This window comes from Bubalus kerabau, chromosome 2, assembly GCF_029407905.1.
Source record: "Bubalus kerabau isolate K-KA32 ecotype Philippines breed swamp buffalo chromosome 2, PCC_UOA_SB_1v2, whole genome shotgun sequence".
NCBI lineage: Eukaryota > Metazoa > Chordata > Mammalia > Artiodactyla > Bovidae > Bubalus > Bubalus kerabau.
The window spans coordinates 104,005,735-104,018,841 of NC_073625.1; the positions used below are offsets into that span (position 1 = coordinate 104,005,735).

The 13,107-nt window shown below is 37.9% G+C and overlaps 1 protein-coding gene across 1 annotated transcript in view; it reads right to left on the reverse strand.

Moving 5' to 3' along the window:
• LOC129643518 (cell surface glycoprotein CD200 receptor 1) overlaps positions 1–13,107 on the reverse strand; it is a 43,070-nt gene that overhangs the window by 12,617 nt on the left and 17,346 nt on the right. Inside the window, exon 3 of the mRNA XM_055568155.1 lies at positions 8,086–8,166. Coding sequence (XP_055424130.1) covers positions 8,086–8,166 — 81 coding nt within the window. The remainder of the gene's footprint in view (positions 1–8,085; positions 8,167–13,107) is intronic.

Below are 13,107 nucleotides of genomic sequence, written 5' to 3' on the forward strand. Positions count from 1 at the left end.
AAAGATATTTTTTAATTGGTAGAATTTGAGTAAAGTAAATTACCCTCCATAATGTGAGTGGGCCTCATCCAATCAGTTGAAGGGTTTAACAGAAAAGACTGACCTCATGGGAAAGGAAATTCTGCCAGCACATTGCATTCAGACTTGATCTGCATCTCTTCCCTGGGTCTCCAAAGATCCTGCAGATTTTGGACCAATTCCATAAAGTAAATCAATCTCTTCCTCTTTCTCTCGTTCTCCCTCTCTCTCGGATGTCCAACACACACATACATCCTGTTCTGTCTCTCTGAGGAACCCTGACTAATAAACCTTGGGAAGAATGAAGCAGAAGCAGAGAGAGATGGCAGACTTAACCTAACTCAGGTTCCCAATTCCTTAGTTCTTAAGATCTACATGCATTCCTTCTCTTGAGTTCTATAGAGTTTCTGAAGATAGTCCCAATCTACTTCAAATTTGCTTTCTGAAAAATATGTTTGTATTACTATTTTTTAAAGAACAACAATGACTTTCAGAATGCTTCTTATGACTTAAAAACCTGAAAATATCTCCCTCTGAATTTATAAGACCACCATTCAATGTGCTCTCCTGCTTTTAAAAATATTCTTTATGCTCCCCATTCTAATTTTCCACTCAATTCTACAACATAATAAACAGAGAAATTAAATTAAAGGTCTTAGAAGCCAGCAGTGAATAGGCTTCTAAAATAATTTGGCTTTTCTAGGTAGCTAAGTATCATTAGACTGGGTTGGAAAGAAGGCAAAGAATGAGATTCTAACTACTAAATTTAGTTCATACTGTGATTATCTATTCCAGAAACAGATAAGAAATCAAAGTTGACCTCAGAGGGATTACTGAAATCAAGTTATGTCTTAGGTGTTCTAGATTCTGAAGCTCTATCATTGCACAGAGTATAGCTTTGCCAAAGGACTAAAAAGGAAACATCTGGAGCTTTGCATTCCATATGGTCTCTGTTGCAAGTATTCAACACTGCTGTTGCAGCAAGAAAGCAGGCACATATAATAAAGGAACAAATGTCCATGGCTTTGTCCAATACAATTTTATCTACAAATATATACAGCCAGCTGGATTTTGCCCATGGGCTATAGTTTGCTAACTCTTGACTTAAAGTACAGTATTTTGTTTGTTGTAATTTCTTACAGTGACAACATTTATAAATACAAACAATAAACATCCACTGAATATTCTATTTTATTCTGCTTACTTTGCCTTTTAAAGATAAACTAAATCTCCAGTGACAACCCCAAGTTCTGCTACAAATTAAATAAATTTCTTATTCTATTTCTGTGTTGGTGGTTTAGTCACTAAGTCATGTATGACTCTTTGTGACCCCATGGACTATAGCCTGCCAGAGTCCTCTGTCCTAGGATTTCCCAGGCAAGAATACTGGAGTGGGTTGCCATTTCCTTCTCCAGGGGCTCTTCCCAACCCAGGGATTAAACTTGGGTCTCCTGCACTGCAGACAGATTCTCTACCAGCTGAGTCATTCTGTTTTCACCATGTTGCAACTCCTTCCTTTCTCCCTTGCATTCTTTCTTTCCTTACTTTGAGTGAAGAGTGGCAATACTGAGGACACCCAATAGGATTCTGATAAGTAAGAAAACCACAATGAACCCTGCCCATTCCCAGCTAAAAGGGAGCTGTCTGGTGGTTCCAAGATGGCTACCATAATAGACAAAGGCTACTGAAGCCTATGAAGGCTTTCTCTTGTGAGCATTTTGGCCTTTGCAGCCCTGAGACCTGCTGTTTCTGGAAGAAAGTGTCCCAACCATAATATTCTCTGGTTCTTGTTAAACAGAATTCTTCTTCAGCATCAGTTCTTCACATGTCTGGCTGTCACCAATCATTATCCCTAATTTTTTTTTTTTTTTTTTTTTTTGCCTCAGTGCATGGCAATCAGAATCTTACTCCCCCACCACAGGTCAAACCCACATCCCTTGCAGTGGGAGTGAGGAGTCTTAACCACTAGACTGCCAAGGAAGTACCATGCTCCTTATTTTAAAGATATAGATTGTTTGTTATCAATGGAAACTTCAAAGAACCTAGCCTTGCTTGATGTCTTCTAGGAGATATTTAAAGACTTTTCTTCTTACCTTTGGATTTCACTTCATATGCCCCATAGAAATTGTTACTTTTAGTAACAGAGCAAAATGATCTTCATGCTCTGAACTAAGCTGTTGCCATATCAGTGAATTCTCATGTTAGTCATCTTGTCTGGGAATATTGTCACATTAGTTTTTATGAGATAGAATGAAATCAGTGTGAGTACCAGGTGATTCTATTGGAGGAGCTTGGTCTTACATTAAGTGGTGTCTTCATAATTGAATAAGGTCTTCAAGCATTTTGAGTTTCAGTGTTCTCAGTGGACTAGAGTGTAGAAGAGACTTTATGCTTAATAAAGGTATTCCAGTGAGTGCTGGAGCAGCCATGAAGAGATACCCCACGTCCAAGGTAAGAGAAACCCAAGTAAGACGGTAAGTATTGTGAGAGGGCATCAGAGGGAAGACACACTGAAACCATAATCACAGAAAACTGTCAATCTAATCACATGAACCACAGCTTTGTCTAACTCAATGAAACTAAGCCATGTCCTATGGGGTCACCAAGATGGGCGGGTCATGGTGGAGAGGTCTGACAGAATGTGGTCCACTGGAGAAGGGAATGGCAAACCACTTCAGTATTCTTGCCTTGAGAACCCCATGAACCGTATGAAAAAGCAAAATGATAGGATACTGAAAGGGGAACTCCCCAGGTCAGTAGGGACCCAGTATGCTACTGGAGATCAGTGGAGAAATAACTCCAGAAAGAATGAAGGGACGGAGCCAAAGCAGAAACAATTCCCAGTTGTGGATGTGACTCATGATACAAGCAAGGTCCAATGCTGTAAAGAGCAATATTGCATAGGAAATTGGAATGTTAGGTCCATGAATCAAGGCAAATTGGAAGAAGTCAAACAGGAGATGGCAAGAGTGAACGTCAACATTCTAGGAATCAGTGAACTAAGATGGACTGGAATGGGTGAATTTAACTCAGATGACCATTATATCTACTACTGTGGGCAGGAATCCCTTGGAAGAAATGGAGTAGCCATCATGGTCAACAAAACAGTCCGAAATGCAGTACTTGGATGCATTCTCAAAAATGACAGAATGATCTCTGTTTGTTTCCAAGGCAAACCATTCAATATCACAGTAATCCAAGTCTATGCCCCAACCAGTAATGCTGAAGAAGCTGAAGTTGAACGGTTCTATGAAGACCTACAAGATCTTTTAGAACTAACACCCAAAAAAGATGTCCTTTTCATTATACAGGACTGGAATGCAAAAGTAGGAAGTCAAGAAACACCTGGAGTAACAGGCAAATTTGCCTTTGGAATACGGAATGAAGCAGGGCAAAGGCTAACAGAGTTTTGCCAAGAGAACACACTGGTCATAGCAAACACCCTCTTCCAACAACACAAGTGAAGACTCTACACATGGACGTCACCAGATGGTCAACACCAAAATCAGATTTATTATATTCTTTACAGCCAAAGATGGAGAAGCTTTATACAGTCAGCAAAAACAAGATGGGGATTGACTGTGGCTCAGATCATGAACTCCTTATTGCCAAGTTCAGACTTAAATTGAAGAAAGTAGGGAAAACCACTAGACCATTGAGGTATGACCTAAATCAAATCCCTTATGTTATACAGTGGAAATGAGAAATAGATTTAAGGGACTAGATCTGATAGACAGAGTGCCTGATGAACTATGGATGGAGGTTCATGACATTGTACAGGAGACAGGGATCAAGACCATCCCCATGGAAAAGAAATGCAAAAAAATGAAATGGCTGCCTGGGGAGGCCTTACAAATAGCTGTGAAAAAAAGAGAAGTGAAATGCAAAGGAGAAAAGGAAAGATATACCCATTTGAATGCAGAGTTCCAAAAAATAGCAAGGAGAGATAAGAAAGCCTTCCTCAGCAATCAATGCAAAGAAATAGAGGAAAACAACAGAATGGGAAAGACTAGACATCACTTCAAGAAAATTAGAGATACCAAGGGAACATTTCAGGCAAAGATGGGCTCAATAAAGGACAGAAATGGTATGGACCTAATAGAAGCACAAGATATTAAGAAGAGGGGGCCAGAATACACAGAACTGTACAAAAAAGATCTTCATGACCAAGATAATCACAATGGTGTGATCACTCACCTAGAGCCAGACTTCCTGGAATGTGAAGTTAAGTGGGCCTTAGAAAGCATCACTACGAACAAAGCTAGTGGAGGTGATGGAAATCCAGTGGAGCTATTTCAAATCATAAAAGATGATGCTGTGAAAGTGCTGCACTCAATATGCCAGCATATTTGGAAAACTCAGCAGTGGCCACAGGACTGGAAAAGGTCAGTTTTCATTCCAATCCCAAAGAAAGGCAATGCCAAAGAAGGCTCAAACTACCACAATTGCACTCATCTCACACGTAGTAAAGTAATGCTCAAACTTCTCCAAGCCAGGCTTCAGCAATACGTGAACCGTGAACTTCCAGATGTTCAAGCTGGTTTTAGAAAAGGCAGAGGAACCAGAGATCAAATTGCCAACATCCGCTGGATCATGGAAAAAGCAAGAGAGTTCCAGAAAAACATCTATTTCTGCTTTATTGACTATGCCAAAGCCTTTGACTGTGTGGATCACAATAAACCGTGGAAAATTCTTCAAGAGATGGGAATACCAGACCACCTGACCTGCCTCTTGAGAAACCTGTATGCAGGTCAGGAAGCAACAGTTAGAACTGGACATGGAACAGACTGGTTCCAAATAGGAAAAGGAGTATTTCAAGGCTGTATATTGTCACCCTGCTTATTTAACTTATATGCAGAGTACATCATGAGAAATGCTGGGCTGGAGGAAACACAAGCTGGAATCAAGATTGCTGGGAGAAATATCAATAACTTCAGATATGCAGATGACACCACCCTTATGGCAGAAAGTGAAGAGGAACTAAAAAGCCTCTTGATTAAAGTGAAAGAGGAGAGTGAAAAAGTTGGCTTAAGCTCAACATTCAGAAAACTAAGATCATGGCATCTGGTCCCATCACTTCATGGGAAATAGATGGGGAAACAGTGGAAACAGTGTCAGACTTTATTTTGGGGGGCTCCAAAATCACTACAGATGATGATTGCAGCCATGAAATTAAAAGACACTTACTCCTTGAAATGAAAGTTATGACCAGCCTAGACAGCATATTCAAAAGCAGAGACATTACTTTGCCAACAAAGGTCCATCTAGTCAAGGCTATGGTTTTTCCAGTGGTCATGTATGGATGTGAGAGTTGGACTGTGAAGAAAGCTGAGCGCCGAAGAATTGATGTTTTTGAACTGTGGTGTTGGAGAAGACTCTTGAGAGTCCCTTGGACTGCAAGGAGATCCAACCAGTCCATTCTAAAGGAGATCAGTCCTGGGTCTTCTTTGAAAGGAATGATGCTAAAGCCGAAACTCCAGTACTTTGGCCACCTCATGCGAAGAGTTGACTCATTGGAAAAGACTCTGATGCTGGGATGGATTGGGGGCAGGAGGAAACGGGGACGACAGAGGATGAGATGGCTGGTTGGCATCACCGACTCGATGGACATGAGTTTGAGTGAACTCTGGGAGTTGGTGATGGACAGGGAGGCCTGGCATGTGGCAATTTATGGGGTCGCAAAGAGTCGAATATGACTGAGTGGCTGAACTAAACTGAACTGGAGGCCCATGGAGAATTCTGCCTCTTAAACCAGACACAAAATTCTCCTGCAACTAAGCAACATTCACTGTCTAAAGAAAAATACCTTGGGAAGAAAGTCAATTTTCCCTGCAATTTCTCATACCAGAGATAAAACCCACAAGTTGTAGTGTACTCTTAAGTGTGCTAAAATTATATTTTTCAGAAAAGAAAAATATTATGCTTGTTTTCAGAAGTAGTCCTATGATCATTTTTATAATACTGGATACATCTTTTAAACTTAGTTAATTGCTATAATGAGTCATTCAGTTTTATTATCTCCATTTGGTATCTAGTTCCTATAGAATTTCAATTTCACATCAAGTATCATGTCTTCAATTATAAAAGAAAGCATCTCTCTTATTTAGTCCTTCTTGAAGCTTTGTATATACCAAAGTAGTACAATAATCATTTAAAGCTCTGATTAATGGTTCTATGCTTTCTGTCTTCAATTTCTTCATATGAAACCAAATTTTCTTTTAAGTTTAGAAAGATTATAGTTTCACATTAACATAAGAAGTCTAACTCTTTCAGTATGTACATATACAGACAGTCCCCAACTTGGGATAGTGTGATTTAGGACTTCTTTTTTTTACTGTACAATGGTGCAAAAGCCATATGCATTCAAGTAGAAACTGTATTTTGAATTTTGGATTTTGATTGCTTTCTAGGATAACAATAATGCATTATGGTATTCTCTTGTGATGCTGGGCAGCACAGTAAGCCACAGTTCCTAGTCAGCTACACAATCACAAGGGTAAATAACTGATACAACTATTCTGTACCCATACAACCATCTTTTTCACTTTCAAAAGGTACAGTATTCAATAAATTACATGAGTTATCCAACATGTTAGTATGAGACAGGCTTTGTGTTAGATGATTTTGCCCAACTGTTTAAAGAAGGCTCAGCTAAGTTTTGATGTTAGGTTATTATTGTGTTCGGTCGCTAAGTAGTGTTCAATTCTTTGCAGTCCCATGGGTTGCAGCATGCCAGGCTTCCTTGTCCTTCACTATCTCCAGGAGTTTGCTCAAATTCATGTCCATGGAGTTGGTGATGCCATCCAACTATCTCATCCTCTGTCACCCTCTTTTCCTCCTGTTAAGTAGGTATTTTGACTTATGATATTTTCAACTTAGGATGAGTTTATTGAGGCATAATGCCATCATAAGTGATGGAAGATCTGTATATAGACTGAATCACATGTGGACTGTTTTTAAAGACATATTTACAGTAGAAAAGTAAATTAGTTATTCATTATATTAGTTTCCTAGAACTGTCTTGATATGTATCCACAAACTCGATCCCTTAAAACAATAGATATTTATTCTCTCACATTTCTGGAAGTCAGAAATATATCAAAGTGTTAGCACAACCATATTCCTTCCAAAGTCTCTAGTAAAGAATTCTTTTTTTGTTTCTTCCAGGTTTGAGTGACTACCAGAAATCCTATGTGTTCCTTAGTTTGTAGATGTATCATTTCAACCTCTGCCTCCATCTTTACATTGGATTTTCCCTTGTGTCTTCTCCTTTTCTTTTCTATGTCATTGGACATAGGGCCCACACTAATCCAGGATGATCTCATCTGAAAGCTTTAGCTTAAATACATTTTCAAAGATCCTTTGTCCAAATGTACCCATATTTGTAGGTTCCTGGTGGACAGATCTTGAGGTGGAGGCACCATTTAACTCACTAAACTCAAGCACTATGAGTGCCTTCCCACCCCCCAGATTAATAATTTATATAGTCATTTTACTTATTTGAGTCTGCAGTTGACCTGAAATCTAATTTTTCTAAATAGTAAATAAGTAAGTGTAAAAGGATATTTATTGAGTCCAAGAATGCATTTTGAAATCACTAGAATTATTTTTCCATGAAGTGCTCAATGTAAAATGTATTACAAAAATAATATTTTAAAATATAAAGAAAAAGTTAACTATAATGAGAAACAAAAATTTGGGAGACAGTAGAGCTGGGCAAGGGCACACAGAAAGTAAATTAGTAACATCTGCTAAGGCCAATATTTTTAAGTTCTCTAGAGTAAACCTAGTAAAACTATGATTTAAAAATAGAATGAAAAAAATTGGTGCTGTGCCCTTGATTTATTTCATGATGACAATCTTGAAATAAGTACTAAATAGGCACAGAAAATAATTTCAGAATGAAAAGTTTACCAACATTTTAAAACATAAGCAGTATTTCATTTTGACAATTTTAGATAAAATAATCTATAAATAACTTAAGACAATTCAAGATCTCAAAGTGTAAAAACTGTAAAAACATCAAGCACTTTTCTATTAGAATTATTATTAAAAGATGAGCATTACCTGAACTGTGATTGCCATTGTCCAGCTGCTGCATTGAGTTGTTCGATGTTTTAGGACCTTCCATTCCTGCACTTAAGCATTCTGAAAAGACACATGGGGTAAAGAGAGAAATACACATTAGCATTTCTCACTCCTGGAGAAAATCACATTTTTTTTCACATTCCTTGGGCCATTTGGGGATTGCAGTTACCAATAAAAACATGAATTATGACAGGAAAGCAAACATCTCAGAAAAATTTATCCTGGTATGAACTTTTCACTTGATCTTCCTTCCTATTTGGCATACCCCTATTTTAGGCCCACAGTACCACTCACCACCCTCCTGTCTTATATTCAAGTCAAAGTATTTCTTCTTCTAGACTTAAATGCACTTAGTCTATCTCCAGTTGTGAAAAGGTGTTTTACTATGTTACAGACATTTCAGGCACCAGTGAAGAAGGAGAAGTTTAGCACTGATGTGTTGACTGGATGCTGATATAGAACAACAAATGAAAGTCGCTCAGTCGTGTCCAACTCTTTGCAACCCCATGGACTATACAGTCCATGGAATTCTTCAGGCCAGAATACTGGAATGGGTAGCCTTTCCCTTCTCAGAAGTTCTTCCCAACCCAGGGTTCAAACCGAGGTCTCCCACATTGCAGGAGGATTCTTTACCAGCTGAGCCAGAGCAACAAAGGAGTATCCTAAACACTGTTGAAATCACATCACATAGACAAGTGTCTATTAAGTTCAAATTTTACAAGGCAAGCTCCAAATGAAAATTGTTAGTAAGAATTTTTTGAGTAGCAACTCCTGGCAAAGTACTCGCTAAGCACAGAAACATCATAATGAACAATACCCTTTTCTCTCTATGAGCCTGAGGTCCAGGGAAGAAATTAACTGTATAAACAATGATAACATAAAGTTTTAGTGTGAGGATAGATATATACATAATGTCCAGAAGTTTAAAAGAAGATGTTTTTAACTCTAAAACAGCAGGGGTAAAGGATTAGGAAAGACTTCCTACAATAAACGATATTTGAGCTCAATCTTAGATGAGGAGTTTTCTAGGAAAATAAAAGGAAGAAGAAAATTGCACACAAAGAATGGCATTTAGAAGAAGGCATGAAGCTATTTGGAGGTTTCAAAGAACTACACATGGTTGGGTATTGCCATTATATGAGAAAAACTGGATATATGATTAGAACTGAGGCTGGATACTGGCAGTCTCTAACTGTGGCAGGCTCTAATTGTGGAAGGCATAAAACTCAAAGTATTCACAAGGAAATAATACACTTCTAGTGCATCTACAGTATCTGAACAACAAAGAGAAACATTTTAGGATAAAATTCAATGCACAGTGGGTTTTTTGGAGAAATTTTGAGTACACTGAAAGTGAATTAGCTCAGTCGTGTCTGACTCTTTGCAACCCATGGACTGTAGCCTTTAGAGTTTAAATATGATGGCTTTGTTATTGACCAGTGATCAAAGATGAGCAAATTACCTGGAATAGAAATATGTGCCAGGCACAAGGCTAAATGTATTGTGTGTATATATATATATAAATGTGCTTGATAGCATTATTCCCATTTTGCCAATAAGGAAGCTGAGCTTCTGAGACATTGACTCCTGGTAGGCTACAGTCCATGGGGTCGCAAAGAGCCGGACACAACTGAGCGACTTCACTTTCAGTGTACTCAAAATTTCTCCAAAAAACCCACTGTGCATTGAATTTTATCCTAAAATGTTTCTCTTTGTTGTTCAGATACTGTAGATGCACTAGAAGTGTATTATTTCCTTGTGAATACTTTGAGTTTTATGCCTTCCACAATTAGAGCCTGCCACAGTTAGAGACTGCCAGTATCCAGCCTCAGTTCTAATCATATATCCAGTTTTTCTCATGTAATGGCAATACCCAACCATGTGTAGTTCTTTGAAACCTCCAAATGGCTTCATGCCTTCTTCTAAATGCCATTCTTTGTGTGCAGTTTTCTTCTTCCTTTTATACACTACCCACTCCCTTTTAGCTACTATTTACTTTAATAAAACATTGTTTTAAAATAATTTTTGAACACTTATATTAGGAATAGATTTTTGCTAATTTGCATGTTATTTATTTCAGTCTCTCCATGTCGACAGGTGATATCATCCTCATTTTACAGATGAAAAAATTTAGACTCACCTTGATGAAGCAATTTGGCCATAGTAACCCAGCTTAGGCTTAGCTGGTGGCTCAGATGGTAAAGAATCCGCCTGCAATGTGGGAGACCTGGGTTCGATCCCTAGGTTGGGAAGATCGCCTGGAGAAGGGAATGGCTACCCACTCCAGTATGCTTGCCTGGAGAATCCCATGGACAGAGAAGCCTGGTGGACTACAGTCCATGGGGTAGCAAAGAGTCAGATACAACTGAGCAACTTACAGTTTCACCCCAGTTTGTAAGCTGCTCCAATTGTCATATTTTTCTTGTGCGAATAGTTCTTGCCATAGTGGGTAGAAACGAAGGGTTGGTTCCTAAGAAATACACTAGGATAAATACACTACTTATCCGTGGCATGCTAAGTCACTTCAGTCGTGTCTGAATCTTTGTGACGCCATGGACTGTAGCCCGCAAGGCTCCTCTGTCCATGGGAATTCTCCAGGCAAGAATACTGGAGTGGATTGTCATGCCTTCCTCCAGGGGGGTCCTCTCAACCCAGGGATCGAACCTGTATCTCTCAAGTCTCCTGTATTGGCAGGAGGGTTTTTTACCACTGGCCTCACCTGGGAAACCCAAACTTAACCCAATTAAGAGAGCTGGAAAAGCAAGTCCCAGCCATGTTTCTGTAGAAACAACGAGAGACAAAGGTCTGAAAGAGCACATCAAGAGCAAGTCCATAGAATCAGGATTATTATAAAGGCATATGGGCACAAGCATTATGAATTCTGGATCTGAAGGAATAGCCAAGCTAAGGAAGAAGATTTGAGACATTTGCCAAAATTCATGGGCCAAACCCACCACTCCCTCACTAGATTGTAAGCTCCAGGGGGGCAGGGATTTTCATCTAGGTTTTTCATTCTTCATCCTCAGTGCTTAAAAGAGTGGTTTGCACAGTTTCCTGGCATGTAGCTGGCTTAAGCTGGCTTAAAAATTAAGGTATAGAACAGTCTTATGGACTCTGTGGGAGAGGGAGAGGGTGGGAAGATTTGGGAGAATGGCATTGAAACATGTAAAATATCATGTATGAAACGAGTTGCCAGTCCAGGTTCGATGCATAATACTGGATGCTTGTGGCTGGTGCACTGGGACGACCCAGAGGGATGGAATGGGGAGGGAGGAGGGAGGAGGGTTCAGGATGGGGAACACATGTATACCTGTGGCGGATTTATTTTGATATTTGGCAAAACTAATACAGTTATGTAAAGTTTAAAAATAAAATAAAATTAAAAAAAAAAAGTATAGACAAGAAAAAAAAAAAATTAAGGTATATACTGCTGGTTGGAATGTAAAATGTTACCACTTCGGTAATGGAAAATTTGACAATAGCAGTTACATAAGCATTTTCCTTTCAACCCAGCCATATCACTTCCCAAAAACTATCCCAAAGCTATATAGGCAACAGTTGAAATATATTAATATATATACAGAAGACAGGTCATTGCTACACTGTAATAGCAAGACTACTAGAAATAATCCAAATCATAGGGAACTAGTTTTCTAAATTATAGAACATCCACAAAATGAAGTACAATGAAACCCTTAAAAAGAATGAGGAATATCTTTATACACTATTATGGAGTGATCTCCAGGACATATTGTTACATAAAAGAAGTAGGACAGATAAAAGTGTATATAGTATCAAATTTTGTGATATGCAGCTACACTAAAGCAATGCTTACAGAAAAATTAATAGCTTTAAATACTAATAACAAAGCAGGAATTACCTAAAGAAGTTAAAAACAAAATAGAAAGATGAAAATAATAAAAGGAAGAGCAAAAATCAACAAAACAGAAAACAAGTAATACAAAAATTAACAAAATTAAAAGCTGGTTCTTCAGGAGTTCCCTGCTTGTCCAATGGTTAGAACTCAGCACTTTGACTAGAGAAGTTCAGATTCAATTTCTGGTCAGGTAACTAATATCCTACAAACCACAGCACAGCTAAAAAAAACAATAGTATGTGAAGAACTTTTATAATCCAATAATTTTAAAAATCAATTAAAAAAAAACAGGCAAGTGATTTGAACAGACACTTTACCAAAAAAAAAAATTCAGATTACCAATAAATACACAAAAAAGATGTTTAATATTAGTAATCATAGAGGAAATGCAAATTTAAATCAGTGAGATAATGATTATGCACCTATTACTATGGCTAAAGTTAAAAAGACTGATAATATATATTGGCAAAAATGTAAAACAACTAAAACTTTCACACATTATTAGTGGGAATATAAAAAAGTATAACTGCACTAGAAAATTTATAGTAGTTTTTTCCAAAAGTCAAACACATGCCCACATAAAACCTTACCATTTCAATCCTAAGTATTTACCCAAGAGAAATAAAAATATATGTCCACACAAAGACTTGTGCATGAATGTTCATAGAAGTTTTATTCACAATAACCAAAAGCTAGAAACAACCCAAATGCCAATCGGCAGATAGCTAAGTTATCTGTATAATGGAATACTGTTCAGCAGTAAAAAGGAACACACACGAATTGATGAATCTCAAAAATCATTCCTTTGAGTGAAATAAGGTAGACACAAAAGAGTACATATCAGACACCACAAAAAGAGTAAACTAATATAAAATGCTAACTAATCTATGCTGACAAATGGCAGATCATTGGCTGCCCGCAGATGATGGGTGTAAAGTCAAGGAAGGGCTACTAGCATACATGAAGGAATATTTTGGGAATGATGGAAATGTTTTTTATCTTGTTTGTGATAGTAATTACAGAAATATACGACTGTCAAACCTCATCCAATTGTAACTTTTAAATGTACCCAGTTAATTATATATAAATTATCCCTCAGTTTAATTAACAACAATGTCAGAAAC